The sequence below is a fragment of the Anas acuta genome, chromosome 15 (genome assembly GCF_963932015.1).
Source record: "Anas acuta chromosome 15, bAnaAcu1.1, whole genome shotgun sequence".
Taxonomy (NCBI): Eukaryota; Metazoa; Chordata; class Aves; order Anseriformes; family Anatidae; genus Anas; species Anas acuta.
In genome coordinates this window covers 10,516,144-10,542,515 of record NC_088993.1, presented here as the reverse complement: position 1 = coordinate 10,542,515, position 26,372 = coordinate 10,516,144, and the positions used below count along the sequence as shown (strand labels likewise).

The 26,372-nt window shown below is 35.5% G+C and overlaps 1 protein-coding gene across 3 annotated transcripts in view; it reads left to right on the top strand.

Annotated features, from left to right (window-relative positions):
- The window catches only part of DNAH3 (dynein axonemal heavy chain 3), a 64,329-nt gene that overhangs the window by 375 nt on the left and 37,582 nt on the right, over nt 1–26,372 (top strand). The window contains exons 1-24 of one of the 3 annotated variants that reach the window (XM_068699282.1): nt 8–125; nt 1,200–1,363; nt 3,281–3,402; nt 3,964–4,065; nt 5,961–6,186; nt 7,710–7,779; nt 8,702–8,891; nt 9,425–9,614; nt 10,167–10,362; nt 11,354–11,479; nt 12,812–13,007; nt 14,345–14,524; nt 15,248–15,384; nt 15,543–15,648; nt 16,227–16,405; nt 17,690–17,874; nt 19,113–19,236; nt 19,806–19,959; nt 21,604–21,748; nt 22,027–22,238; nt 22,533–22,624; nt 23,054–23,168; nt 23,709–23,825; nt 25,001–25,180. In XM_068699282.1, coding sequence (XP_068555383.1) covers nt 3,370–3,402; nt 3,964–4,065; nt 5,961–6,186; nt 7,710–7,779; nt 8,702–8,891; nt 9,425–9,614; nt 10,167–10,362; nt 11,354–11,479; nt 12,812–13,007; nt 14,345–14,524; nt 15,248–15,384; nt 15,543–15,648; nt 16,227–16,405; nt 17,690–17,874; nt 19,113–19,236; nt 19,806–19,959; nt 21,604–21,748; nt 22,027–22,238; nt 22,533–22,624; nt 23,054–23,168; nt 23,709–23,825; nt 25,001–25,180 — 3,255 coding nt within the window. In that variant the 5' untranslated portion in view covers nt 8–125; nt 1,200–1,363; nt 3,281–3,369. Of the gene's footprint in view, nt 1–7; nt 126–1,199; nt 1,364–3,280; nt 3,403–3,963; nt 4,066–5,960; nt 6,187–7,709; nt 7,780–8,701; nt 8,892–9,424; nt 9,615–10,166; nt 10,363–11,353; nt 11,480–12,811; nt 13,008–14,344; nt 14,525–15,247; nt 15,385–15,542; nt 15,649–16,226; nt 16,406–17,689; nt 17,875–19,112; nt 19,237–19,805; nt 19,960–21,603; nt 21,749–22,026; nt 22,239–22,532; nt 22,625–23,053; nt 23,169–23,708; nt 23,826–25,000; nt 25,181–26,372 lie in introns of those variants that run through there. The other 2 variants (XM_068699283.1, XM_068699281.1) reach the window with 2 other exon arrangements.

The following is a 26,372-nucleotide window of genomic DNA, read 5'->3' as shown; positions in this document are numbered from 1 at the left end:
GGGGGGCCAGGGCTTCCCCTTCGTGTGGCACAGGCACCATAGAGGATTTCAGCGAGGAAAGGGTTGGACAGGCTTCCACACACCGCCTGGGGGTTTAGGGGAATTCATTTGCTTTTTATTTCCTGGTTTGTGCACTTTGGTGTCCCCTCAAGTTGCCCTTCGCGGTCGGTCCCAGCATCCTGCCTCAGCAATGCGGGGCTGGGCATCCCCAGGGTTTCTGGGTGGGGTTTGCCCTTAGGACACAACTTGTATCCTTGAGGGTGTTTGTGTTTTTTCCTGTGCTGGAATTAAGGACAGAAAATGAGGATATCAGCGATGGCCACACAGTTCTTCCCTCAGAGATGTGTGGTGCTCAAGGGCTTACTCAGCCCTCAGGGTGCCACAGGCCAGGCCAGGAGATGCACGGTGACTGCCTTGCTTCTGAGCTACAACTCATGACGTGATGTACCAGAAATGCACGCATGTTTATATTATAGAGAGAAAATCATCCACAGCTAGAGGGCTTTCTGCTGTTGGAGGCTATGAAGGCAGTCTTGGGTGAATTGTGGCTGCACAGCCACAATTGGCTCCACAATGTGGTGGAGCTGCAGGCGTGAAACGCTTTGGTTGGCATAATCAACATGTTGTTGAAAGAAGCCGTCCTGCCTTCTTCTCTGTTTCTAGTTGCTTGTTCCCACATTTCCACGTAGTCCTGCTGCCTCCTTGGGTGCGTGGGTGGCCACGTGGCAAACCTGTCTGGGGAGGTGTGCCACGTGAGAAACTTGCATAGAAAATCTACTGGGTTTTCAGAAAGATCTGTGCCCCATATGGTATCCCAGCACTTGTACTGGGATTAGGAAGGGCTCAGTTAGGTGTGCTGCACTACTGTTTGCACTGGCTGCTTTCCAGGGCCGTTATAATGGTGTTACATGCAAGCCTGAAGTTTCAGTGATTTCCCAGGCTTTTGCTACATAGAATTCCTAACACTGCAAATTACAGTCAGAAATTACCAAAAGTTCGTGTTTCTCCTGACTGCTTTAGTGACTGGTTTTTGTTGGTGCCAAAATAGGAGTATTGTAAAACTGAGCATTAAAAAATTCATGATTATTTTTTAAAGGCAATGAAATAAATTGAATATTTAATTTGGAGCATGCTGGTATTATAAGGCAAAGATGACTTTTATAAAGTATGATTTATTTATTTATTTTTTAACCTATCAGACTGTTCAGGGTTGGTGTCTTTGAGGTGCTGGTTTCATTGAGCTCTGCAGATACAAGGATCTGTGCAGACAGATGAAGTAAAGGAGAGATTTTCAGGTTAATGAACTTGGACCACGGGCTCTGAAGAGCACAACGCAAGATACTACAAGAAGAGGGTGGTGAAGGCAAGTTTATTTTGCATGAACTATTAGTGTTTATATCTGATATTATTAAAGTGCATAGTATATTGGTATACCCAGTAGACTAGCATATGTAAAATTGAATTTCAATTTGTTGATTTTATATAAATATATATATTTTTAAAGTGAACATAGGGAAAAACTAACTGGTAGTATCATAGTGTCACATAATCCATTGATAATGGCACTATAAAATGTAATGGCTCCACTGAGTTTGAAAGTATATTGAAGACTTTAAATTTCTGGCTGTTTTAAAAACATGACATAGCTGCAGTTTTGGAGGTAGTCTTTTACATTTTAGTAATTTATTTTCCTGCTACGTGTAACTGCATAATCTCATTCCACATAAAACAGCTGTTTTTAATGCTTCCCAAACAGCACAACTAATTTATTTAACTTTAAAGGGCACGCATAAAAAACATCTGAGTTGTACGCAGAGAAACTGTAGTTATCACAACTGTTGCTTAATTGAGATTGTCTTCTTGCCAGCATCACCTTGAAATAGCAAGAAGATATTCGTGTTGCAAAACAGCCAAATACTGCTGCCAAATACACGGGAAACAATGCTGCTGTACCAGGATAACATCCATTCTTACTGTTTACGTAAAAGAAAAATTTATGTAATAATTTTTTGTAATATAGTAAATATAATAATTATATAAATATGTGTTAAATTATATAATAAATATAATAAAATAATAAATTTATATAAGAAAAATTTAGGATGAAAAACACCATCCAAAGACATTGATGAAGAGTTTAAGTTAAAATGGAAGGTTTGCCATGTTGGGCAGAATGTGTATAAGGCCTCTCTGGAGGGTCAGTGTAAGGAGACTGCACTAGATTTTATGTTGGATTGTAAGTTCCCATTTGTAAAGAAATTTAAAGGACGACACTTTCTCTCAGCACATAGTGACAATGGTGACTGGAAGGCAAATGCATACAGATCCAGAAGAACAGGGAGTACAAGTATCCCAATGTCTTTGGGTCTCTGGGAGGTTTGAATCGGAATGGTTTAAAAAAAATAATGGTGATGTTTGGATTCAAGATTTTGAATCCTTGTTTTTTTTCCCCAGTTCTCATGAGAAGTCACATTTATACTATCTTTCTTGTTCTGGGATCTCCTTTGCTGTGTACAGTGTTTTCATACAAATACCAGAGTATCTAAGATGTTTTAGTAGCTTTTGGAGGTAAGATGAACTAGTTCTATTCCTCATCGGTTCCGGAACTGAGTCTCTGCGACCACAGCTTGGTGCAGCACAGCACTGAAAGGAGCTGTTTTCTCAGTTCTGGGAAGACAGGGAGGAAATTCCTGTCTCCTAGCACCAGCTATGCTGTAACTGGGGCAACGAAGCCGAGGACTGAGAGGAAGAGAAAGCGTCGGAGAAGTTCACCTAGCTAGAACAGGCAGAGGAACGGGTTACTAGGGCGTCTACAGGTAGTCTTCCCTCTGACCTAGCTTGCTCATGGACTCTGTGGTTGTTTAGGGCATGTGGGCCATATCGCTCTTTCTCTCCTCCCATTCCTTTTGACATGTTTATTTCTCATGGCAGTTCATGTGTGGGTAAATCTGCTGTAAAGCACTACTGAGGACTCAGAGTCTCTGGTGCCTTAGAAGAGAGCAGGCTGTGGGGAGGAATGAAACTGGAGAACATGGAGAGGGTAGGGTGAAAAAATCATGCTTGACAGATGTCTGGAGAGAGTAAGAAAGTGAAAAGTGAGCCTGAACAGGGAAAGAGAGAAAAAGAAAGTGTGTGGTCTGGAGGGGAAGAAAGCCTAGCGTTGTAAGCTAGCAAGAAGAGAGCCAGGGGAGAGTTTTGTTCTTCTTAGCAGAAGGGATAGGAAGCTGATTGTTTTCGTACCTTTTGTAGTACCTGAAATAGTTCTCTAATTCTTTTTCAGTGTGAGTAACTACCAGGATACTTATTTTGAGGGGGAGGACCAAAATCTTCTAAGCAGACAAAAAACAGGTTGATGAAAGACAAGGCAAAATGAAGCCAAAACAGAGACCTATGGTCCCAGGGGTAAGTTCTCTCCACTAGGACTGTGACAGATTGATATCTTTTTCAAATTGGCCGTTACCAGTGGCTTATGGTTTCACATTAAGAAGGACTTTATTTGAAGATACTCATTCTTGTTCAATATTTTTGGGGCCTTAGCCTTTATAATAATAGCCTTTTTATTAATAATCCCGTTGCTCAAGTATTTAAGAAGCATTAACTCTTTAAATGGTTAGGTAGCATAAAAATCAAGAGTTGGTGTTAGAATGTACAATGGTTTTCTTCATAACTCTTATACCTTTATGAATGAACAAGTCTACCAATAAACTGCACAGTTTATTCTGTAAAGGTACCCAAAAGCCCAATCCTTTAGTCATTAATCAAGGGCAATTCATGCTATCTTTATTGAAGCATGTCTGGCAGTTATAATGATTTCTGTGTGTCTCTGTGAGATGGGATTATTAATAAAAGTTGCCCTGTTTCATTTTCAGTGAAAACTGAAAGTCCCTATTCTTTTTGAATGAACGTTTTTCAAAGCAATATAATTCATAAATGCCTTTGAAAGTGTTTTTCATATCTCTCTAGTCACAAAATGATTCAGTGTATAACATGAGCCATCCAAAACAGTTACCAGAGTTACCACCCATACCTGCTTCTTCTTCAGCTACACCTTCAGATTTGTATCAGGTATGTGTGCTCTCCCCTTTTGCAAACTACATATGCTAGAGTGACTTTAGGCATTATATACTACTAGGCCTTAGGAATTGAAGATGGGAAAACCTAATTAAATTACTCTTGTTAAGTTAAGGAGATTACTCTTGTTAAGGAGATCACTGAGTATTTACTGGAGCTGCTCTTATTTTAAAAAAGTGTTGTTGCAACTTATATTATTTGGAGATTAAACTGTGGCAATTTAAATGTTTGTTACATTATAGTTCATTATTATTTGCTGTTGCATTTTGACTTTAAAATATTTTTCATCCAAACAAATTGTGATTTTTTTTCCTTCTTTTTTTTTTTCTTTTTTTTTTTTTTTTAAACATAAATATTTTATGGCAGAGCACAAAACAACTGAATTAGAATGCTGTTCCAAAAACAGCTGAGAGCTTGGCAGGTGCAGCACTGATCTGAATGAACAACTTGTACACATGACACAAATAAAAATTACATGTGCCAGGACTTAATGGGAAGAAGAAGAGAGGGCTGGCATTCCTTATCATACATGCCTCCCAGTTGCTCATTTGGCTCATTTGTGTCACTACTTCAGTTTCTCTGAGATGTCTTTTCTTAGTAAGATACTGTTTGTGAAGAAATTGTGCTGAAAAATGTCTTATATTGGTCTTTATTTGAGATTAAGTATCTTTAACTGAAAATGTATGTTTTTTAAAAGTGAAAATTACTTAACGAAATGTTGCATTAAAATCTTTTATTGTCATGAAAAATTCAATTAAACTTTCTGGGGAAATGTCAAGGTTGAAATACAACACAAGCTGATTTAGCCACCGAAATTTTTGTCACGTAAGAAGGCTTTGCATGCAGAAAGTTGTTCTACGTAGTGGGAAAGAAAGAATGTAGTTTTGAAAGCAGACCTAATTAGGAGAAGAGCTGAGAATTCAGAGTTTATACTCAATTCAGCAATTCCTATAGATAGCCAGTGACTTTTCTCAGATCTCCAAATCTCCAAACTATTTTCAATTCTTGTATGAGTTCAATAATGCAAAACTGTAATTCAGGGACCTACTCAACTGTCTAGTGTGTGCAATGGAAGAAATGGAACTGAAATGATCCTGTGAACTTTCAGAAGCTACTTTAAGGAATATGGTTGCAGCAATAGTGTGATAATAATGTTATTCCAACTAAGTAAAAAAAAATCATTAAACCCGATGTAATACAGAAGCTAAATATGAATTTAAAATAAGAGCTTTAGGCACCATGATGTGAATTACATTCATTATTCTATCTTACATGCATTTTCTCTCTTAGGGTATCTTCATTAAAAAAACATACTTTTCTATCCCACATCCCTTATGCCTGCGAGCTTCCTCATTAAAGTTTAGATCTCAGGGCTGATAAAGAGCCAATCGATAGATACTAATTCACCTGAGAGGAAACATGGAATGAGTAGACAGAAGAAATATGTTACAAATTGACGTGGGAGAGAGAGAAAGATGAGAGAAGAATTTGCTAATTTGTATTATTGTTCAACTATTACAAGGATCGAGTGTAGATGTATGATTAACAAAGGCTTGAGGAATAACAAGTTTTCTGATTTTAACCAAATGTATGGTGAAGAAAAGAAGCAAGAGGGAGATGTGAGGAAGTAGTGAGTACCAGATAATGTACTAGCGCTTTCCTCTGTTTTATTAAAAAAAAAAAAAAAGCATGAGTACTCCCACAAAAGACTTACATAAATTATTTCTTAGATGTATGTGGAGCATTGGGATCTAAAAAGAAATTGGTGGTCAAATGACTCTGACTCAGACTTGTAGATTTCATCTTTATGGTGATATTTGTAGCTCTGAGAAGACCTAAAAACATTGTGCTATGTACAACTATGGCTTCTTTTTTTTCTCCCATTGCAGTTTGTCCTTAAAAGACGATGTTATCCTCGTTTGATGCAACAAGCCTCATGGACTTTGGCAGCTCCATTCAAAGAACAGAGTCACTACCGAAGCCCAAGTGACTCCATAGCTAATAATTATACTCCTACTGCACGGGATTTAAAACTGAAGAATCTTCACAAGTTAACATCCTCATCAATGACGAGGACATCACTGGGTTCAGCAGAGTGGAAAACTGCCTCACTGTGTATCCACATTTGAACATGTTCATAGGTTTAGCCTTACTTGTTCTGTACATAACTTAAAGCATCATCTAGCAAAATCACTCTTCCCTAATAAATTCTTCCAAGCGTATTACCTGACAGTCAATATAGACAAATTGCCAAAAGCATGCATTCATTTTAGTAAAGGTAAGGCCTAATAAATTTGTTAGATTCATCCTCCCAAATAATCACACACAATTATTAGGAGGGAATTGTTTGCAAAGCAGAAAGCGAAAAAGATGCAAGCTCTGATTGTAGTTAGAAGTAAAAATTGGTACCAGCAGCAAAATACGGAAACACATTCAACATGTACACCTCTAATGTTCATATTCATGAGCCTTGCATAGCATAATAAAATGGGAGACAGGCATCAAAATGTTCCTGTGAGGATCAACTCCAAGTAATGTTACTTAATACACTTCTTATGTCTAAACCATGCAGTAGAAGTTTGTTAGCAAAATGTGTACGCACATGTAAGTCCTATGATATGAGATATTATGCTGTTGATTTGATATGATGATGTGATATAATGCAAATAAGGACATCAAGAGCTGTAATACTCTTACTATTTAAGTTTACCGAACAAACATTCTATGAAAAGATTGTTCAGGTTTTTAAATATCTTACCAGTTGCAGGTGTCAAATTAACTCCATCAATTAGTCTTCAAATTCTAGAACTAAGTTATTCATTAACTTTATTTCATTATTATCTAATTACATGTCCTCTGTATCAAGGGAAGACATCTGTACACTATTGCTTTCTACATAACATTGGTCTGTAAATAGACTCATCCTACATTGTTGCTTTGCTTCTCTCAAGTGTTAGAAACTGTTTTTTTTCCCCTCAGATAGATGACACATAATAGATCCAATATCTGCTTATTTCCCTTGTACATCATTTAAGAAGGGTTTGATTTTGTTCACTAGGTAAAAATGGTTTCTTAATTATACACCTGATTCTTCTACACATTGTACTTCTATAGTACATGAGTGGGATGTGGGAAGCAGGTCATGGTATGTGTCTTGGAAAATATTCATAATGTATTATTTTTTTTAAAAGACCTGTTTATTTGTACACATGGTAATAATTTGTACTTCTCAGATTTTTCCTGTGCAATATATTCTGTGGAACTATACATTGTATTGAACTGCTTTTAAATTCAAAATAGGAGGTCACAGGGCAGAAAACATGGTTTGTTCAGAGACATATGTAAGCACTGAAGTCAGAAGTGTGAGCTGAATGCTTTCCTGAACCTAGTTTTTAGTTTCAGACTCAGCAAGATTCTTTAACATGTGGTTTTACTGTCTTGCTAAATCCTTAGTCAGAACCAAGGATTTCTTTGTGATATTGCATTTGTCTGGCATTTCATTACCTGATGGAATTGATTTAGTGTTTTTTTTTGTTTTGTTTTGTTTGTTTGTTTGTTTGTTTTTGTTTTACCGATCTAAAATAATAACTTATTTGAAAAATATTCCTTTATGTGATTTTCTTAACTGGCACTTAAAGCTTCAAAAGATTTTTCACCTTCCAGGAAGAGACTCAAAGTTGCACAGAGAAGTCAATGTGATTCTGCTAGGTAATGTTCTATAATAGTATAAAGATACAAAATATTAGTTATTCTAGCTATTTGATTTGTGCTTTAATTTTTCTTTTGACTTGGATGCTATGTTCAGCATCACTACTAAAATTGTGTTCTAAATGAGTAGCTTTCACTGCTTCTTTGTGGCAGGGCAAATTTCAGTCTTAGGCATGCTAACAAGGTCTTCCTTTTACAATGAGTGACTTGAGAACCCAGAGTTTAGTTAATGGAGATGCAACTCAGTTGTTCTGTGAGTGTTTAAATGCTCTGTAATTCTCCTGGGGTTTTGATAAATTGGTCACTCTTCTATGATGACTGGAAGTGCTATGACAGTAACTATCTTGTTCCACGTTAAGATAATATGGTGATCTGTACCATTAAAATGACAAAATGGAAACTTAAATTCTTTTCAACTATGGATGGGATTATGTGGAATAAATCAAGTACGGAGTGACTGTTGGCTGATTGTTGCATATCCTGAGCAGTGTAGACAAAAGATTTATAGAAAATAGCATATAACCTGAGAGTGAAATCTGCAGTACAACATGTATGCAAATGAGCCAATTTAAACTTTTGGCTCAGATTGTTAAGATTTTGGAAGGATAATCACCTGAAAATAGGTAAGATCATGGGCAACCTACATAATAATAAAAGTAGATCTGGCACTGATAGAATTGCTTATAAAATCTTGCATATCTCAGTGATATTGTACAATAGGAAAGTTTATTGTTATATGATATTAAAATGATAGATTGTATTTCCTCTGTTAAAGTAATATCGTATGTTACACAATTTTACTGAGTAATTGAATACTTCATCATAGGCCATACTTGTCCTCAGTGCAGTAGCTTATCATTTGTCCATGTTAATTTAAGAATCAGTTACATCTTCTTTAGTCACATGTAGTCTTTTGTTTCAGAAGTACACCGACATTGTTGAACAGTTTGGATCTCATCTCACTGTGTGTACCTGCTCGTATGCCAGAATTACATGTTATACATTATACAGACAACCAACCATTGACTCCAGAAGAACAATTTGTTATCATGCACTTACATGAGGAGGAGATAAATAAGAAAGAAAATTCACCTTCAAGTAATGATATAGAGGTATTTACTTTTCGTTTTATGGTTGAGAAAAGCAGCAGCAATAATCATCAGTGATATGTCTATAACCTCTTTACTTAAAAGCAGTTGAGAAGAGAATGCAGTGCAGGAGGTTAGGAAGATGTAAATATGAATATTTAGCAACCTGCTGTTAAATTTTATTTCCTTTCCTATTTGTTTCTCTTCCTGGCTCCTTGGTGTGCTTCTTGTCCAAAGGGTTTGCAAGTAAAACTATCTTTCCAAATTCTTAACCTCTCACATTGTTGGCTTGTACTTCAGAGATCAGTAATTTAATATGCTGCACTTAATTTAATATATGCTTACATCAAAAAGTGCAAGTATTGTAAAAATGTCAGGCATTAACAGTGCTTTAAAAAGAACTGGGAGATAGACATAGCCAAAATCTGTGATATTCAAGCACCTTTTGATTGCAGAAAAGGTTCAAGTAATAGAAGAGCCAAAAATATTTCTTAGTAATTCATTATTTGTCAGAAACGTCCTACAATAAGTGTAATATTTTATACATTATTTTGTAGCGGTACTGTTACTACATACATAATGGAGTACAGGAAGACATGCTGGCACCTCAGGATAAGGAAGTAATGAATGTGATTTTAAAACAAATTCCAGCTCATCTTCTTGCTAATCCATACCTGGAGAATTCACTTGTTTGTTTAAAAGAGGAGATTAAGGCAGACTATCTAATCAGCCTCATGAAAGCTATTGGTAAGACTCATAATCTCTTAGCAATTCAGAATATGTAAACACTTACTGCACTTTAAGAGCAAATCTCCATTTTGTTCTTAGTGCCAGTGGAGAGTTCCTTTCGGGTCAGATAATATAGATCAGACTTTTGAATATCATGTTTCCTAGATGCAACGGATGATTTCTGTTATATTAACATTTCTGTGTTTCACAAATGTTTAAGAAGCTTTCTAAAAATCGTGCTTTAAATGAAGGTATTTCTATCCCCAGTTAACAGACAACGTGTTGAAGCGTTAAGTAGATGTCTTGGTAAGATAGGATGAAAAGCTCTTTCTCCTGTCTCTCTGGTTCTTTTTAGAACCAGAAACAATCCTTATTTTCTTTTTTTTTGAAAATACTTCATAGTTAAGTTGGTAATTTGATTATTGTGCTGTACTTTAAAAAAAAAAAAGTACTCCTAAAAACAAGTTTTAAATGTAGAGAACTCCATGAGTTTATAAGCTGTGGAGATACTGTGTTCTCATATGTGGGTATGACGCAATCTCACCAGGATGTATGTATGATTTGTTCTAGTTGATTACATCTTGATGGATCCAGCTGAGAGAGAGAGACTTCTAATTAGAAGTACACCACGCCCTTTTCCCCAGAGAGTTATCCGTGCACCAGTCCCGTGGCACAGCTCTTATGAAGAAGCAAAAAGCTGGAATGAAAATAGTCTATTCACAGTGAATCCACTGATGTACACTTTGCAACAGCTTTGGCTTTCTGAGTAAGAAGTCTTGTTCATAGGATCACAATTAAACTGGGAATGTTCTCATTTAATGGCTCGATTAGAGTGCATCTGCTGACTTGTCTACATATGCTGCTGAGGTTCTGGTGGGGGCAGTAGAAAGAAAATTACAAAACCTGTTCTCTTTTCTGAAGATTTTTTTTTTTCTCAGTCTTCAGCAATCTCAGCCATCTTCACTTGCAGACTGTAAATACAAGTGTGAATGTTGTACATGTCCGCAGTGAAGAATGTGGACTTAGTGCTATGAAAAGGTCATCCCCTTTGTTAAAAGATGTTATCCCTAAATTGAGTCCATGCTCAATTAAATAGTAGTTCAGAATTCTCATCTTCATTCCTGAAGTTAACAAAAGAAAAGCATTCACATCTCTTTAAACTGAGTCCCTTTCAAATGTTTGTAGTTGGAAGTTTTACTGGGGACTTTGGAAAACTGAGGCATTTTTTTCTTGTGAAGTTAATATGGTAGTTACTAATCCTTAGCACTGTTTTTTTGTTTGTTTGTTTTTGCATTTAAATAGCATTTGAAGTAATTTAAGCTCTTGTTTGTTTCAGACAGTAATATATGCCATGTTGATGAAATTAAAAAAAAAAAAAAAAAAAAAAAGATCTCCTTCTCAGGGTAGCCAGAATAGACAAGCAAGTACTCTGACTGTTTTAGAAAAAAATAACACAATTTGAAATCTGACAAATACAAAATTAAATTTATGAAGCCCTTTACATTTGCTAATAGCAAAAAACAATTAATCAAGCAAAGAAAAAATATTAGAAATGGACTTGCTGGACAACTTAGCAGTGACAAGACATGCATCGATGGAAAATATTATTAGTACATACGGTTCTTCCAACATATACATATATATAATACCTACAAGACTTTCTAACTGTATTTCATAATAGTTTTTTGTTTTTATTTGTTTGTTTAATTTTAAACAGAGGTCCTTAATGTATCTCCTGTTTGCTTTACTTTCCATAGATATAGTTATCTAAGGTTTGTCCGCACTGAAGAAATGCTTTGTGGAGACCTACCACTGCTGCCTACAGAATTTGTGGATGTCATTCAAAGACACTGTGTGGAAGCTCGAGAAATTCTTCAGAACAAGTCAGTGCCAACTGTAGTAACAGTAGATAAATAGAGTATTTTAGGGTCTGATTTATGACAAGAACTGCACATTTAAGATTTTGCCCTCTAACATGAGAAACAAATAAATTAATTTGTACATAGAAGTGTTCAAATCCTAACTTCATTAACGTGAGGACATGATTACATTTCGGTTTCCATTTATATGGACTTCAGTTGCAAAATAAAGTTTTTTAGGTATATGTTACAGATCCTCATCTAGGTAAAACAGAGCACAAAATTCTCTCTGACTGCAGCAGCAGACAGCCATTCCCATACAGATCCAGAACCATACTGTTTGAGTGGAATATTCTCTTAGTTTTAAAGGAGACCACCTGCATCCTGAGGCCTTTCTGATACATGAAAGAAGTATTTTCTCTTTGGCTTCATGCTGTTTACAGAGGAGTGTGAAAGGGGAGCTGGCTGTGAATGGATACACTTCCTTTTACGGACTGGTTCTAGCTTCAGTTCACTGAAAATTCTTGTTAAGCCCTGTCCATTTCAAAGGATTTTCAGAAAATATGTTGAATGGCTTATGTCGATACCTAATAAATTCTATCCTATGGATCCCAGAGCCTCTAGAGTTCCTGTTTATTATACTTTAATATTTTTATATTAACTAATATATATATACACACATATTTTAAAAAATAGGGAGAAACTGGAGAGCTTTTTTAAACAGATCTTAGACTAAGATGATGCTAGTCCCAACAAAAAGGCTGCCAAAGCAAAGGGATCAATAAACTATAGGGAAAAACATCTGGATCCTGAAAGAGCTTTTGGAACTAACTGCAAGAGTGCTTGCACAAGAGCAAATGGGAATAAACTGACTACACGTACAGACAGATTGGAAATAAGAACCATGAGAGGAAGGGAGGCTAAATCAGCCATTCATCTACAGAACTTGTGACAAGAAACCCAACTTTTTTCATTATGGAAATAAATTAATATAAGAAAGAAATTCTATGAGGTAATAGCCCATGACAGTAGGGGGCATTATTCTGCCACTTGTTATCTTTTCCAGTCTCAAGGTTCCCACTTAATGGTAATCATTTGTCATTACTGTTTCATCTATTCATATTCATTTAAACTAATACTAGGGGCCCATGAAAACAAGTACCCTTAACTTAAAAAATTATGTTTTCTCCAAGTTCTGGTAGATACAGTTTTAGTATGACATCTAGTTAACAGTTCTTTGGTTGCTTTTCAGATTTTGATCATTCTTTGGGTAATTTCTGAGCTTAGAATTCATTGCAAGGAGCAAGGTAAGACTAACAAGCTTTTAAAAACTTTGTGTGTATTGCTTTCTTTCAGGTGGATCCCAACTTGTGCATCTATCTTTCTTGATGAGAAAAGGAAATGGATCCATTTTGCTCCTCAAAATGACTATGACTCACCTCAGCCAATTGAAAGCTATTTTAGTTCAGTGGCAACTCTAATGTCATTACAACTACGTGGGATGGTTGTTAACTCCTTGGAAGATCTTCTTGCATTTTTTATGATCTACAAGGTATATGCTGTGAGGTGTATCTATGCATATAGTTTTCCGTGTTACATAGAGACAATAATTCATACAGCTATAAAATGTAATGCTCTTTGAAGGCTAAAATATTCTAGATCTTGCCTTAATAAAATATGTCTGCACCCTTCAAACTATTCTGCCTACTAAGTGGATTTTTTTGAGTGGTCAAGAACTGCTTACTCAAATAATCCTTTTGCAGGCCAAAGCTTATAATTAGCAGTTGTAAGGGTTTACAACTGTCTTGAATGGAAGTAGATTTCTTAATATTAATTTTCAGTTTTATCTGTTTTGGCCTTAACCTGGCAAAACACTGAAGTATTTTGTTCTGAAAGCACACAAATATTCCTTGAAGTAAAAAGTGTGCATAGTCATACCCGTAATCCTTTGCAGAGATAATTTATGTATGTGGTGTCCCCATCTATGCCAGATGAGTGCCCTGTATTATTTCAAGTAACGCATTCAATTGTGAAAATAAACACTAGATTGTTAAAGTTTTAATCACTGGTTGCTTCTTAGTGGACATGAGTTCTTTAAGTTTCAGATCACACAGGATCTACCATGGCAAGACAACATGAAACCTATTTAAACAGAATGAATGTGTCTGGCATTGCAGCCAGAGGATCACACATACAATCATAAAATCATAGGGTTGTTTGGGTTGGAAGGGGCCTTAAAGATAATCTAATTCCAATGCCCCTGCCATGGGCAGGGACACCTACAACTAGACCAGGTTGCTCAAAGCCCTATCCAACCTGACAACGTGGTACACTATGTTGTCAAATTTACGATAGGCCTCACCTTGCATCTGGATGATGGTGCTGCTGCTGCTGCTTTTTTGTTTGTTTGAAATCATTATAGCATCTACATTATGAGCCTAGTCATGGATTAGGACTCAGTTACTGTAAAAGTAATTTGGGGGTCATATAGTTCTTTTTAACCATACAAGACAATTAAAACAAACAAAAGCAAAACAACAACAAGGTCTTGTATTTGATACTGGATTTTAGTTCTGATAGCATTATAGATTTTTTTTTCTTTGAGTTTTGGTTCTGTATGATAATTAGTGCTTTACTTCTGTTAGTTCAGTAAAAACTGAGGCAATTAGGCTTAGATCCAGTTTCCTAATTCCAGATCTTATAGATTCATTTAAGAGTTGGCCCTTCAAAATTTTATATATTGGAGCATCAGTGTTATGAACAAGAATCGCAGAAGAAAATCCCGTTGATGCTGTACAGTTAAAAGTGGGGGGAATGTGAATATTTTTTAATTATTATATTTATAGAAAGTTTATTTAACATGTCCAATTTTAACTCTTTTTCCCTAAGGATGGGAGTGATTTTACAGAACCATATCAAGACATGAAGTTCTTTGTACCTCAAATGCTAATAGTCAAACTCAATGTGGAAGAACCCAAGATTGTCTTTGAGCCATCTTTGAAAGAATGTTGGGATTTGATCAGTCATTGCTTCAGGGAGATCCTACGAAGCGCAGAGGAACTTCCAAAGGTACTAGATAAATTAAAGCTGCGTGCAAAATACAATGTGAATAAAAATTGTCTGTGATATAAAAATGAGGCAGAAAACTGCCATATACAGCATAAAGATGTGGGTCACATATCAGGAACCATGTGAAATTTTGTGATTATAGAAGATAGCATAGGAATTGTTATTTTTCTGATTCAAGTTTTAAAGTCCAGGTCTGATTTTTTTTCAGTGTGTGTGTGTGTATAGTTTTCACAAACAAACTGCATATGTAACTAAGTGAAAATTTGTTCAGAGATTATTACTACCTTTGTTGCTACAGTTTTTCTTATAGTTTGTGGGTTTTGTTTGTTTGTTTGTTTTTTCCTACAATAGAAATACTTTGTCTACTTGGATGAGTTGTGTTTGTTCCATTGTGCAGCACCCATTGGGATACTTAAATGTTTCTACTTAAAATGTGAGGAACAGCCCACTTACGTACAAACATGGGGTCCAAGAGAGGTTATCGGTCCTTTAGTTGAATACCTATCTTGGCACTTTTAATGTAAATATCAGTGCCTCTGTATAGATTTTTTGCATATATGTACTGGCTTAAGCATTCAAAGTGCTTAAACTCCATAGAATTGAAGGCCCAGGCTTGTGTTTACTAAATTATACATTTTTTGAAGTGGATGGTGAATGGGTAATACAATATCTTATTTCCTCTGTTGTACATGCTATCACATTATTTGCAATGATTTCCTTCAGGTAGAAAAAATTCTCTTTCCACAATTAAAAAGAGATGATCTCACTCTCCGTACGGTCAAACCAGATGAATTGTTGTTTTCAGATTATGTGAACAAGCTTGAAATGATCTTTGAGAGCAACATACTTGGTCCACAGAAGTAAGTTTTTTCTGTTGGCTCTGTTGCCCATCCAAGTCCTCAGATTCATAACATTATCTCTTCAGCTCAAACATTAAACAGTTTGAGCTGATTTGTTTCTTATTATAGAGAATCTTCACATTGGGATCTTGTGTTTGTTTTTGTGATCTGTATTTAAGGTATTTAAACGTGTACAAGAAATACAGCAATCTTTTGAACAACAATGCACAGCAAGATGTTACAGATTTCTTGAAAGAAGATCATTCTTTAAGAGCTTTGGCAGAGGTAAGATGTAACTGACAACTGCTTACATGTTCATCCAGCAGCTAACACATCACGCTTGACTTTGTAGTATATTGCTGTTCTAAAGAATTTCCATTTGAATGGCTATGTTTGCACTTGGGAACACTAGGGAATCCATTGCACCTTACATAGCCCCTTACTGTAAGGCTGCAGTAGCAGTGGAGAAGGTTTCTCTATGGCCTTCTTCTGTGGGTTTTGTTGAGTGAAATAGCCAGTGGAAGACTGCCCAGAGTATTTGGTGAATCTGAATCTTACCGGTCTTTTGATTGTCTTGTCCTTAGCCCTGTCTACTTTGTTTGCTGTATTCCTGAGCTAGCTTCTGGCTGAATACTTCTTTAAGCAACTTATGGTGTTTCTTAATATGGCATTTTATGATGCAAGGCTTTCAGCCCTGAAATCTGTTGGCAATAACTGAGCTCTGAAAATAAATAAAAAGAAAAAAAATGTTGTCCCTTCTTCTGCTTGGAATATATTATCCACTTGCTGGATGGGAATTAATTAGTTGTTTCATCTATAAAGTTTAAGGAAAAACATCAGATTTTTTTCTTTTCCATTTGTAGAAGATTGACAGCTTAACAAAACTGAAAAGAGAGATTATGTCTATGCATGTCACTGTCCCCCTGGCCATGTTCTGTCTGGATGCTGTACAACTGAATGAGGAACTTTGCATTCGGACTCAAAATCTTAAGGATAGATTAACTGAATTTGAGGTGATGGAAAACAGAGAGTCAAATAAAAGGTACATGTTGTTGTCGTGCATGATTGTTGCTGTCTGCGTGGACTAATATTGTATATCTGTGTCTGAGATAACTTTATTCATCTACAGGCTTTTCTACCAGTGTTGGCCAGACACGTGTAAGGAAACCAAACCAGTATTTAAAATCAACAGATATAGAAATACTTGTAAATAAACACATAACTTAGTCTGTATAGGGTGTACTTAAAGTTTAGACTGAAAATAGGGTGTTGTTCTTTCCTCCTTGACTGAAATCCAAAGATTTGAGTTGAGGTCCTTGCTTTCCCTGCTGGCGTCCAGCTAAAGCAACATGAAGAATGTACTATGGAGCTAAATTTTTGTTTTGTCTCTGATTTATTTATTTATTTTGTTAGGGAAGTACTAGTTCTGATTTCATATCATGGAAATTTTAAGTAAAAAATAAAAGAACAAAACTAAGGCTATAATTTGGCTCCAGTGTAATGGGATAATCATGGCTCTGTAAATTAAAAGCAAACAAACAAAAAACACAGTGGCACATAATTAATTCTTTCACAGTGAATGGAAAGAACAATAACCATTGTAAAAAGAAAAAAAAAGAGGGGGGGAAATTCAACTCATCTGCAAAGTACCTCCAAGTGGAGATGAACTGCTCTTTAGCAGCGCCTCTGGGCGCTTACTGGGGAGGGAATCTAGGCAACAAGCTTATGCTCAACACCTAAGATTTTGAATGCTTGTGCTGGTTTAAATCAACCTATTTGTGTGTGGTTGCTGTTCACATGCCTGCTGTCTGTACAGATGTTTACAGTACTGAGCTGGAATCTGGTACAAGAAATTTTATCATTTTAATGAAGAAGGAAAATACTGTTTTTTCCATGCGCAAAATAAATAAATAAATGTGATTCTTTAATAATTTTCCTCTTTATAACTGTGTTTCATCCCATGCACTTAATTTTATTTTTGTGGGGTGATAGTGAGCTCTTGCTTACTGTATTCAAACATTGCTTTCTGCAGCGAGTCAGATCTTGAAAGAGGAAATTCTAAGCCTATGGGAAGTAAACTGTTAATATTCTGTTAATTGTAATTTGGAACCAGTGTAGTGATTGCTTTATTATATACCAGTTCTTGTAAACATAGTTGAACAATAGAAATTATTGTACAGAGTGAAATATCATCCTTTATAAATGCACATCTGCTGTGTGTATTCATCTGAACACTTGCTGTTTAAAAGACAAACTTCATTAATAATATCTTGCATCCTACTTCATTTATGATCCCAGTGATGTGTCTGTTTACTTTTTGTTGTAGAATTTGTGATGAATATAACGTAATTGCAAAGAGATTGAATGAGCTGCCTCTGAACACTGAGGAACTAGTAGAATTTGATGCATTCTTAAAGAAATCCAGTAAAGTTACTGCATCTAAACTGAGACAGGAGGTCTCTGAAGCAGCACGCAGACTGGAATTCCTCATGGACTATGCTGATCTTACTAGTATGTCTCAATTACAGATTATGAAAGTCTCCACATGGAAGTATTTATATATAGATACCGGGATAGATGTTGCATCTTCTAGAATGCTGATGAAAGACTGTGTACTGAGAACACTTTGAAACATTTTCATAGAATAAGCAGTGATTCAACCAATACTATTTCATGTCATAATAATGAAATCAAGTAGTCTGCCCTGTGTGAAATCAGTAGGCTGTCCTTTGTGAAAGATATTTCTGCCTACTCTATCCACTGCTGCAGGGATTTTGAGGGAAATCATATGGTAGTTTGGAAATGCCCAGCAACAGTTTTTCAATATATGGAAGTGTAATTAATTTGTTTTATTGGAATACTAATTTTGGAGCAGGCTAATTATTAGAATGTTTTTGCCAATGTTAAGAAATTCAATCAGCATCTTTACATTTTTTTTTTAGCAGATGTCATATTTCACAAACAATATTTTGAAGAAACTAACACCTGATACATTCTCTCTGTTTTTCTGAAGGATGAAACATACTTTCAGTGCAAGAAATAGAGATGGCTCAATGCCATTCATTGGATTCTAGTGGAATTCCCAAGTGTAATTACTGGTGGAACTAGAAGCAGAATGTATGCTAGTTCCAAGTGATAAAGGTTTAGGCTGAGCAGAGGTTTCATGCAACATTTATTTTGCCAAAGGGTAATGAACTGAGTGTGATGAACAGAGAAATATGAAGATGTAAATGTTGGCTCATTGTAGTATTGTATTATTATAATAATCATGTATTATTATAATAATCATGTATTATTATGCTATTGCTGTTGTGAATAATTCAGCATTTACACATTGTGGACTAAATGTTTTAAACGTTACTTTTATCCACCTTGTTTAGATATTTTTTTATATATTTAGTTTGGAATGGTCTGTGTCTTTATATAGTTGGACTCAAATATAGTTTAACAGAATACACGTTCTGGAATAGTTGTTCTCACCAATTTCTGTCTACTAAGGTCTTATTCAGAGAATTTTACGCTGTTCACTTGATTTTAGAGTCTAATCTGTTTCAGCAAGCAGTTCTTTTTGCAGTGAAGATAATTCTGTTAGCAGCTTGAAATACATAGCTTCTTGGAAAGCTTATTTCTAACTCACGTGTTCCTAAATACAGTTTTAGGTTTTTTACTTACTCTTCACACCAACCATTCTATTAGACCATTGCTATATAGGTATTTTCTTCAAGATATCTATTTTTTTTTCTTTTTAGGTTATGACATACACCTGAATAGCATGGTTTTCCATTGGCCTAATAAGATTGAGACAATGTTTGATAACAGTAGAGATGAGTTGTATAGCAGGAGGAATCATATAGAGATGGTGTTGCTTGAGAGGTATGGTGTTAGGACATTTTCTTCCACTGGCTATTTCTAAAGAAAATAAAATATCTGAAAATATCTCATCAGTAAAAGGATATTTCTTTTACCAGTAAAACTTGGAAAGTGGCTGAGAAAGTATGGGAGAAACCTGGTTTGCAGTATTATGGAGATTACAGAAAAATATGGTTGATCAGGGTAGATTAGAATATTCCTGTACTTAAATAGGTCTTAAAGGAGAAATTAAAGATATTGCTAGAATAGTCCTAATTCTGTCCTGTTATATCGCTTGGCTTGGCATTAAACATTTTCACAATGTTTTCACTCTTCTTTTATTTGCTTTAAGTGGCAAAAGTAGCAAATGTAAGTGAACTGAATTTGAAAATGAAGTTTGAATTTTAATGCTGTTTCATGTATACGGTTGACGTAACTAATAACTAATGGGTTTTGACTGGAATCTCTACTTAGTTTACACTAGCACTGAGATCAGTTTTCATTTCACAGTGCTTGTTATAATTCATAAAATAACCGAAACCTGAAAAGGAATGAAACAAAACATCATATTACTTTACCTATCTTTACCTCAGGATTTCTCAGTTTGATGAAACTCTTGAAGGTTATAATAGAGAAGTAGAAAGCTACAAAAAGCGGGATATTATGACCATAGAAGAAATGAAGAACAATGTTGAGAAATTTAAAGAGTTAAATAAGAATCTAAATAATGCAGTAGCAGAGCTTGAGGTTAGTATTTTTGGCAGGTATAAAGTGGGTTACAGTGTGTTGGATGAATGAATGTTTTTTTCCAGGTTCTGGACATATATTGTCAAGCTGGCTTTAAGATTCCCAAATTCACCAACAAGTGGCCAATATCTTCTTGTCCCCATATACAGTACTAATGCTGAGCTGAAAAGCATATTTTGGGGGGGAAATGTTTAGGGAGTTTTTTAAATTGAAATAGCGAATTTCAGTATTTCTAAACAGTCGGTAATAGCAGGATACTATCCATGAAAAACATTTTTTTCTGGCAGAGCTGACTAGGAGAACAATTAGGGAAGTGGTATTTTCCCTGAATTGTGGTTTGTGCTAGTTGAGCTGCATTTAAGCCTCTTTCATGGTTCTCTAATTAGAAACAAATGCTCTCCAACTGTATGTATCATTTCCAGAAGTTGCCTATAAGCATTAATATAAGTTTTCAGATGTTAGAAGGAAGCTGAACGCTGAGATTCCTAGATTCTACTCAGGGCTCTTTAACCAATATGCTGTGTCGTTCTTGGCTGAATAGTTGCTTAGCTATGCCTCTGTTGGGAAATGAGAATGGTTACCTTTGAGAGATCTCACAGGTATTGTGAGGCTTACTTAATGTTCTAAATCACAGTGAGATGATGAGATTTCTGCATATATGGAGCCTTAAGAATCAAGCTGTTAATTAAGACCTGCTCAAAAGAGAAAACAGGACCAAATAAATCAGTTTGGGATTTAGATAAATTGCTACAATCCCTATATATCAAGAACCTTGAACTGATTTAAAGGCATCCAGTGTATCTAGTTAGTTTGAGTTAACAGCATTGATAAGTTGTAATGGGTAGAACAGAGTAAGTTATTAAGTTGGTGAAATTTCTTAATATATATTCACAATGAGATTTGTATCCACACAATTTAAATGACACCATGAACAGCTGAGTGAATACATGAAGTTAAAGATTACCTTGAAATATGGATCTTCAAGTTTCTCTGTCTGCAACTCACATAGAATGATTAAAAGTATTACAAAAGTTCTGATGGCATTGTGAAAACAGATGTAGGACTCAATCTGAATCGAGTATTTGCATTTCAAATAGTGTTTGCCACTGATTCCTTTTAGTACCTATGAAATGAAAAAGGCAACACTTTTCTCTAAATCTTTGCACATTCGTTTATGCTGTAAGCTCTTTTGGGGGAAGACAATATCTTATATTAGATGCAGCAATTAATATCCTGTTCTCGTTGGAGCCCCCAGATGTTTCTGTAATACAAGCTAAAAACAAATAATCACAAGTGGAAAAAAATCTCGTAAGACTGTGTGACTGGGGAGCTTACATCCAGGTTTCAAAGTGGCTTGGTAGCTTGTGAGACTTGGTATCACTGAATGCTATGGTAAATTGTCTATTTTTAAAATAGATATTTAAAATTATTTGAGTAGTAAAAACTACCAACAAATAACTAAGGTAATTTACAAGAACACAGTTACCTTATTTACCTAAAAGCCACAGGCTTAAATCTACAAAACTGGCTGGCTTTGACATGTGAAAAAAAAATCCTATCCAATATTACTTAGTAAAAAATTAAAAAGCAGTAGCAAGAATTTTTGATGGAAATATTTTTTTATTATTATTATTATCATTAAAGGCTATAAATAAAGAAGAGGAGTTACTTGAGCGGAATAAGAGTCAATTTCCCTTACTGCAAATTATAATCACAAACAAGCAACCCTTTGAACAACTTTGGTTAACAGCCTATGAATTTCATACCAAGTCTGAGGAATGGATGAATGGTGAGATATTGATGAAATGTGTCATTTTCAGTTAGTTAAGTAGAAGCTGAACAGGTTGCTTAGTTATTGTGATAAAATAATTTTGAAGAGAGAAGCAGTGAAATCAATCAGTGAAATAAAATTGTTGACATGGATTTTGCATAAAGATTTTTTTGTAACATAAATGATTTCCAGTTAAATGAGAGTGACTATAAATACCTGTAAATAAACCACCCTGATAATCCCCTTGTGCTGAATTACTCACTGCATTTTTTTTTTTTTTATGTTGCTGTATTCAGGATCTCTCCAGAAACTGAATGCTGATGAAATTACTGAAGAAACTGGAAATATGTGGAGGACTATGTACAAGCTCAGTAAGAGTTTTCCAGATTTGGCTGGGCCTAGACGCTTAGCAGAAAGTACAAAATACAAACTTGATAAGTTTAAACAGCATCTTCCTGTCCTGTCAATTGCCTGCAATCGTGGAATGAAGGATAGACATTGGGAGCAGGTATTTTAACTCTGCTTTAACTGTGGAGGTATCCTACCTCAGAAACTGACAGTTCAATGCAGTACTCCATATATTAGTAATAGTTCTGTATTTCACAGTAAGATCATTCTGTATCCTGTCACTTAATAAAAGCAGTTTTGAAATTTTTAATGGTACAGGCATGAGCTTCTTTGAATTAATGGAAGAAAAGCAAAGTGGGGTGCTGCACTAATACTTTTTAAGCATTTTTTCCTTGCTGTTTACCAAGTCTATTAGAAGCATCCACCTCAATAATAGATTTTTCTTTATTTTCAGATCAGTGAAATTGTAGGATGTGAGATCAAACCCAATGAAACTACTACTCTTCTAAATATGCTGGAATTTGGACTCTCAAAATATATTGATCGGTAAGAAGCTTACTCTATTCTCAGTTTTTTTAGATGATCATGGTATCGTATGTAAGATACAAAATTCTAGTTGTTTTTTTTTTTTGTGTGTGTGTGTTGTTCAGAACTTCCATGTTTTCACAGCTATATCTTATTAAGATAGAGATGGAACTGTCAGATGTCCTTGTGGAACCAAGACAACAAAACCCAGAATCATATTCCCAAACCACTTAATTTCTGCATTTGGAATTTTCTGTCTTTATTTGTCTCCAAATTAATACTAACTTTTCTAACTTGGTGAGCTCAAAAGTGAATAAATATTTCCTGAAATAAGAGTGTGTGTTACTAAGAAGATATCCAAATGAAAGGGAAAGGTAGTCAGCTTTGCTTCACTTCCCTTCTGCTACATTGCAAAAGTATTTCTGAGATACATGTTTCATTCCAATTTAGGCTGGAACCTATTGGAGCAGCCGCAAGTAAGGAGTATTCTTTAGAGAAATCAATAGAGAAAATGAAATCAGAGTGGGTCAACATGCAGTTCACTCTGGTGAAATACAGGGATACTGTGAGTAAACATGAAATCCATATACACATTGTTGAAATGAATTACTTTGATCCTCAACATCAGTTCAGAAATATTAGAGGGAAGTACTGCTGATACATTGTGGTATCATACCCCAAAGCCTGGGCAAATGTATCCATTACTATTAGTGTGTGGTTAACTTGGAATCTCAACGTATTAATCCTAACAAATCTGTGAGCCTGAGAGCTTCTGCAGTTTTGTATGGAAAAGTGAACAGTGGTGAAATGTTAACTTGCCCAGAAGATATAGGAAATCACATACTGTGCAAAAGATTGTTATAAGTCACTAGCATCTCTGGCTAGCTTCCTATTGACAACATCCATCTCTTGACCTTTTAAACAGAGATGTACGGGAGAGATATCATTTCGTATCTTCAGACATATTGCAGGCTTTGTCAGTGCCTTGCTACTTTCCTGCCTTCGGGGAGAAGGGGGGGCAGCAGGAAGCTGAATGAGAGTAAGGTTGGAGAGCAGCGAAATAAGCAACTGCTATTTACCTTAGCAAAATATGATGTCTTTACAGAACAACAGCATCCTGTCAGCAGTTGATGACATCCAGCTTTTACTGGATGATCACATTGTTAAGACTCAGACAATGTGTGGCTCTCCCTTCATCAAACCAATTGAAGCTGAATGCCGGGTAAGGAAAAGCTGGTTTCATTGAGCTTCTGTGTTTCTCGTAATATTATTTCTGTAAGTCCTTTCAGGTGTTTTGGCATGATAGGATGTTGTATAGGTTTTAACCATTTCTAAGGAACTCACATTTGTATTTTTCTCTTTGATTAAAGTTTCCAGACAAAGGTATGCAAGGCTTGCTTTAGAGCTAAAGAAAATGTAATTTCTTTGCTAATCTAGTCATTATATGCATTTATTTTTTAGTTCATTGTGTTGGGTGGGTCAGTTAATTTAAACAAATCCTACTGTGTTGTCTAATAAGACACAGGTCTGTCATTTGTTTTTATATTTGTAATCCTCTGGCAATGGCACGATACATAAAGCAGCATGGAGGGGAAAGATTGAACCCACTATATAAAAGGCCTGCAAAATGGCATTTACTCAGTCTGCTGGCTACCTTGTCAAGGTATCTATTCACTGCTGATCAGATAGAAAGTACACAACTAGCATTTCAAAGAGATTTTTTTTTTCCTAGAAAAAAAAATGTGGCTTTACTTCTTCGCTGCTGAAAAACAATCTTGCACAAATTCTTTAAAAGTTTCTAGCTCCTTTGGCATAGATTTTGCAAGTGTGTGTATGTGCTTTGTTGAGGTATAAAGTATCCTTTCATTTGATTGCTAGCTGTAGATATTAGCAGCCAAATCAACTCCTGTAAAGAGAATAACCTTGAAGAAAGCTGGAAGCATGAACTCTATAGTCTCATATTCCTTCAGACCTGAGTTGCAGAATTGTTCATCATAGAATCATTAAGGTTGGAAAAGACCTTCAAGATCATCCGGTCTAATCAATTAGTTTGTAGAGAAACAGATGCAGAATCCATTCCTGAACTGTTGTTAAAAAAGAAGTCATCCATCATACAAGTAATGTTGATAGGACTTGTGGGACTATGATATGAGTTAGTGGTGCATCATCAGTCCCTGAATGTTTAGGCCTTTCTAAAGAGGTTCTTTCCTGTAAGTCTGTAACAATACAGGAGAAACTGTTAGAGTGGTATGTTTCCAAAGTCCTGTAACAAAAAACACATAGGAATCCAATAATGCAATAATGCAAGTTAATAACTTGTGATTTTATACTATCGCTCTTGTAATCAATCTACAGTTTTAAATGGTTGCTTATACATCTTAAATATTTTCAATACAGGCTTGGGAAGAGAAGCTGACTTTAATGCAAGACATTCTAGACAGCTGGTTAAAATGTCAGGCAACATGGTTGTATTTGGAACCAATTTTTAGTTCAGAAGACATTATAGCTCAAATGCCTGAAGAGGGCAGAAAGTTTGGGGTTGTGGATACATACTGGAAGGACATTATGGCACAAGTGGTAAGTGCTTGTATTCAATAAAGCATGTATTTTTAGGTATATCTGATAATAGAATGATTGCTGTCATGAAGATGTACAAGCTCTCTTTTTTTTTTTAGTTGGATATTTGTATTTAAGTCGCAAGAAGGTCTAATGTGGAGTGGGAAAACCTTTACTAAAGCCTACCAAAATCTAGTCTTGCAATAAAAGTGGCAGATCACATCATTACTACTTTGAGATTTCCATAGAGGATGGACATTGCAGGATAAATTAGAGCTCAAGTAACATTTTAATTCTAATTTTTCTGGCTTTTGTAGACAAAAAAAAAAGAAAAAAAAGAAAAAAAGGCAGAAAAATATACTTTCATACATTTTTTTTTCTGGCATTTTTCAGTTAAATGATCATAATTAGGTGGAAAGATGAATGATTTGTGCTTTCAAGATCTGCTTCAGAATTCACTGGTAGGAAGTCTTCACTGTATAGTCGGATTTTAGATTCGTCTTTTAAAGGCTCAGAGATTATTAGAGCAACTAAATGGCTTATTTTCTTTTCTACCTTTCTCCTCCTTCTCCCCCCTCCCTTCCCCCTTTCTTTCCACCTTTGGGGTTGATGTCCCATGTCTGTCAGTGTAAAAGAGACATTTGGATAATACCCTTAACAATATGCTTTAACTGTTGGTTAGCCCCAAAGTGGTCAGGCAGATTGACTCAATGATCTTGGTCTATTCAACTTTTCTGTTCTGTTCTATTCTATTCTATGGTTGTTAGAAACTTTGGTGAATATGTAGTGATCTGATAGTGTGTCAGGATAAGGTTATAGAATCATTTTGATTAGAAAAGACGTTCAAGGTCATCAAGTCCAACCATCAACCTGACCTACCAATTATGGGGATAGTAAATGACATTGGTTATGCTGTTCAGTTCTATACAACTAAGAAATTGGATAAGAGACAAGTTACTTAGTGGCAGTATGAGCTGAGATCTTTGTGAAAAACATTGACAGTACATGACTGTGTGACAAAGATGTTGAAATAATCGGTATAACAAAATAGAATCTGATACCTGTCTAACAGCTCAGGCCAAATAATTACCGTGTGCTGTGACTCTGACAAAACTTATATGTGAATGAAAAAAAAAATGTAGCAAGCCCGAGATACAGAAGGAAATGCCAAAAAATTAATTCATGTGAATATTGTTGCTTTATTGTCTATAAA